Source organism: Chrysemys picta, chromosome 1 (assembly GCF_011386835.1).
Source record: "Chrysemys picta bellii isolate R12L10 chromosome 1, ASM1138683v2, whole genome shotgun sequence".
NCBI classification, from domain to species: domain Eukaryota; kingdom Metazoa; phylum Chordata; order Testudines; family Emydidae; genus Chrysemys; species Chrysemys picta.
In genome coordinates, this window is record NC_088791.1 from 351327399 (window position 1) to 351332380 (window position 4982).

The following is a 4982-nucleotide window of genomic DNA, read 5'->3' on the forward strand; positions in this document are numbered from 1 at the left end:
GCATAAGCTTTCGTGGACTACAGCCCACTTCTTCAGATGCACTTCTGAAGAAGTGGGCTGTAGTCCACGAAAGCTTATGCTCTAATAAATTTGTTAGTCTCTAAGGTGCCACAAGTACTCCTGTTCTTCTTTTTGCGGATACAGACTAACACGGCTGCTACTCTGAAACCTGTCATCTTTTGGGTGGAATTTAAGATATTCGTATTGACCTACGTAGGACCTGGTATCTACGAGATCATCTATCTTTCTCTTTCTCCCCAGGCGATACTCTCCTTGTGACTGGCAGAAGCGCGTCAGCTGGAGCCCCCTCTGTTTAAAAGTTGGAAGATTTCCAATTCAACTTTAGAACCCAAATGCCCCCTCTGCTGCAAAGGAACTGGAACAAGGCTGGGTACTTGACCCACTGCCTCCAAACCTTGGAGATAGGTCTCGTTCCTAGACAGGCACCCAAACTGCAAAATACATGGGCACTAATCAGCACTCTCAGGAGAGAGTGGGGGGCATTATTAGTCATTTTGATAGACAACCAATCAATGATCAGAAGGTGTGCCATGTGGGCTTATTTGACCAATCATTCACCAAATCCTTTTGGCTAACAAATGCACTTGTAGGTTGGTTTCCAAACAAATAAAAGGGTTCACTCTGCCTGAGAAGTGTTTGGAACTAGGTACTCACTTCGCCTGGCAGGAATGGGCTGTCAGTGGAAAGACAAAACAATACAGATCTAAAATTCTCTGGGTGACTGGGAAAGGCTAGAAAAGACCACTGCAATGGACATATACAACAGTGGTGTCTTGAATGGGTCTTTCCAACAAATGTATTATATTTCAACCAAAGGTTATTGGGCTTGAGGCAGGAATTGCTAGGTGTAATTCAATAATCTATTATACAGAAAGTTAGATTAGATCATTATGTCCCTTCTAGGTTTATAATCTATAAAGATGAGTATGGCAGATGGTGGGAAGCAGTTTAACAGAAGGCTTCATGGTTTGCAAATTTTATTAAAGAATGGCATATTAAGGAAGGATTTCAACAAATAAGTAAATATTAATAACAATTATTTACAATAAAGAGCAAGGTAACAATGCTGAAAAATTACATTTTATTACGGAGGCATCAGTAGCAAAGCCATAGTTAAAGATGAGTCCAGTTTTGACATTAGAGCAGCGATACAACTTCTGTATGTATGAAAATCACAGTGTAGCCTCAGTCAACACTTATTCTCTGAGTGCAGAATGAGTTTCCAGAGAATTTACAAGTCAACCTGCTAGTTAGTTTAGGAATGAATGCATGTAATCTTTCTCCCTTAAAACTCTGTCTTCCTTATATGAACACCCCCCCCCCATGTCCCTGTACGAAACGGGATACCATATTCATGAAGGAGAAGCTCTAAGGGCATAAGTTTTACTGACTGGAATTTTGTGGGGTGAACACTAAAATCTTTTGGAAGGAGTTCAGGGTAGCATAAAATCCCTCCTGAGCAGCTGTGCTGAATCCTTACCTGTAAGGGGTTAAGAAGCTCAAATAACCTGGATGGCACCTGACCAAAAGGACCAATAAGGAAAGAAGATACTTTCAAATCTTGGCAGGGAGGTTTTGTTTGTGCTCTCTTTGTTGTTCCCTCTCTGGACCGAGAGCAAGACCAGGCAGTAAAAACATCTCCTGGAAACATATCTGAAACGAGCATCTAAGATTACAAAAATTGTAAGTAAGGGCAAGGAAATGTGTTAGATTATCTTTTGTTTTAGCTTGTGAATTTTCCCTATGCTAAAAAGGAGTTTTATTCCTGTTTTTTGTAACTTTGAAGCTGAGCCTAGAGGGGAATCCTCTGAGTTTTCAATCTTTTTATTACTCTGTAAAGTTACCTTCCATCCTGATTTTGCAGGTGTGATTCTTTTACTTTTTCTTTAAGTAAAGTCCTTCTTTTAAGAGCCTGATTGATTTTCAGTGTCCTAGAGACAAAGGTCTGGTCGGTACTCACATTATTCTCAGGCGTCCCTCCGCAGGAAAGGGGGTGAAGGGGCTTGGGGGAATATTTTGTGGGAACAGGGACTCCAAGTGACCGTTTTCCTGAAATTTTGTCTATATCACTTGGTGGTGGCAGCAATACCATCCAAGGACAAGGAAATTAATTGTACCTTCGGGAAGTTTTATCCTAAGCTAGTGGAATATAAACTTAGGGGGGTATTTCATGCGGGTCCCCACATCTATACCCCACAGTTCAGAGTGGGGAGGGAACCCTGACAGGGAGTCTGTAACCAGAGTTGCTAGAGGGGCTATACTGAGAATACTCAATCAGGGATAACTGCAAGGAATAGGGTAGACAATCTCCAAAACTGGTGGCTTATTCTTATAATTAGATTCACTGAACCAGTAAAAAAAACCAGCTTCTATAATACTTGACAGGTTTCCAAGAAGCCAAAATACAGTTTCCTTTAAGCAATCCAGCCTTTGGCTCCCACCCAGACAACCAAGTCAATATATTGATGGTTATTTAAAATCTTATTCACCATCTATACAGTTCTACCGCTCCCAAGAGAAGTTCTACTGCTACCAAGAGATTGGACACATTACACACCAGGTAAATGAATATTTCAGATCTTACCCAAATATACACTTACAGTCAATTCTTATTAACTAATGTATTTATTTAAAAGAAAAAGAAAGAGAGTTATTGTGGTAAAAAATCATTATACATACAGATATGAATCAAGTTCTTAGGTCAGTTTCATAGCAGATATGGTGAGGCGGCTGATTTGTAGAAATCCTTCTGGAATTCATGGAAAAAGTCATAGTACAGTAGGTAGTCCATGTGCAGCATTAGTTCAAATTCTCCCATAAGAATTTCAGGGATAATCCAGAAGTCCTCAGTCTTGTGACTTGAACTTCCCCTGACAAAGTTTAAGCAGATCTGAGATAGTAAGGATGAGGCCCCAAAATCCCGTTATAACTGAAGTTCAGCTGTTTAGCTCCAGGTCTGCAAATAATCACTACAGGCATTCCTTGAACAAAGAATGGGTAATGTCCATGGTTGCTCTGAAGTAAATCTCTATTTCCTAGGCATACACCAATAACTAGATGCATTGATTAGCATAAGGCAATTAACCATTCAAACATTTCCTTGGTAATTTACTACAAACCTCAAAAAGAAATAAAGACAATGATATTACTACACTACAAGTTTCATCTAAATGTTAATATCTCCTTTTCAGCTATGAATCAATGGAATATAGTAATGAAACATTAAAGACAGGAACTGAAATTTAGCATCTGCAAGCTAATTAAATCACATCGTTGAACTTCTAATAAGATATAGGTAAACCCAGATGAATACGAATAGTATCTACTTCTGATTCTCTAACATTACAGGGATACATTTCAAGATCTCTAGTCTATTTACCATGGCTTTGCTAAATATCTACAAGGAATGTCCCTGTTTACCAATTCAATACTTTCCTAATATGTCCGTAAAGGTTGCTTTTAGTTCAACCAGCCTGCTGGTTGCTTAATCCTTTTTGGCTCAGTGTGACAGAACCAACTCAGTGCTCCCATTGGAGCCTGTTAGTTGAATAGTTTTGAAAGATCTTCATGATCCGTTTACGAAGCTCCTTAGTTTTTATGCTGTACACAATGGGATTGAGCACTGGGGGGAGGAGGAGGTGGAGATACGACAGAAGAATTTGACTCTGAGGAAGAGCCTTTTTCTCGAACCTGTGAATCATAGACAAACTGATCAGCGGGGTGTAGAAAAGCAGGGTGACACAGATGTGGGAGACACAGGTGTTCAGAGCCTTGAGACGCTCTTGCCAGGATGTGATACTCTGCACAGTCTTAAAGATCATGATGTAAGACAAAACTATGAGCACTGAGTCTAATCCGAGAGAAGAAAGGACAACAAACAAACCAAAGAAGCTGCTGGGTGTAGTATCTGCACAGGCCATCTTCATCACATCTGGATGCAAACAATATGAATAAGAGAGAGGTTGAATCTTGCTGTATGGCAACCTCTTGAGAAGAATGACAGCTGGGATATGCAGACCACTACCTCTGATTATTATCACCAGCCCTATGTTTCCTATCCTACCACTGGTTAAAGTCGAAGCGTATCTCAGCGGGTGGCGTATTGCAACAAAGCGGTCAAATGCCATGGCTAATAGTACAGAGGATTCCATAATGGAAAAAGTGTGAATAAAGAAAAGTTGGGTCAGACAGACATCAATGCCAATTTCTCTGGTGTTAAATATGAAGACGCTGAGCATTGTTGGCAAGGTGGAAACAGATAAGCCAAGGTCAGTGACAGATAACATAGAAAGGAACAAGTACATGGGCTGATGGAGATTCTGCTGTGTCTTGATCACAAACAGAATCAGACCGTTTCCTAAAATTGCAATGAGGTACATGGAACAGAAAGGGATGGAGATCCAAGGGCCACCAGCTTCCAGCCCTGGGACGCCTGCCAGGAGGAACATTGCAGGACTGATGTTGGTTTTGTTGCAGGTTGGCATGATGTGCAGGGGTAGGGGGTGGTTCTGGTCAGTTTACCATACCACATTCCCTACAATTAAAAAGAACATTATTAAAAATATGTGAGACCATGACAGAAAATATGGCTCTTCCTGCCACCGCTCTACAGACAGTTTGGAGTCAGTACTTTGATTAAAAACCCTTGTGGTACTCACAGATCCCCAGATCAGTTATAAAACTCCATTACTAATAATATCCTGTGCTTGCATAGAGCTTTGCATTCATAAATCTCAAAGTTCTTTACAAAAGATCCCAAGTGTCCATGGGTCTGATTCAAAGCCCGTTGACACTCATGGGGAGGATGAAATAGATCCTCATTTAACTGAGGGGGAAACTAAAGCGTAGAACAGGTAAGCAACTTGTGCAAGGCCATGCAGGAGATCCGTGACAGAACTCAGGTCTCCAGGTTCTCAGCTGAATGCCCCTTCACTAGATGGAACTTAGAATATGAAGAGTTG

The 4982-nt window shown here is 40.8% G+C and overlaps 1 protein-coding gene across 1 annotated transcript; it reads right to left on the reverse strand.

The window, feature by feature from the left end:
- Positions 1-3539: 3539 nt before the first annotated feature.
- On the reverse strand, positions 3540-4505 carry LOC101932757 (olfactory receptor 51G2-like). The gene has a single exon (XM_005311818.1). It carries the CDS (start codon positions 4503-4505, stop codon positions 3540-3542), a length of 966 nt encoding a protein of 321 aa, XP_005311875.1.
- Positions 4506-4982: the final 477 nt, after the last annotated feature.

What these genes read in the sequence shown, in the direction of transcription:
- LOC101932757 (XM_005311818.1), bottom strand. Translation starts at nt 4,505, where the DNA reads ATGCCAACCTGCAACAAAACCAACATCAGTCCTGCAATGTTCCTCCTG.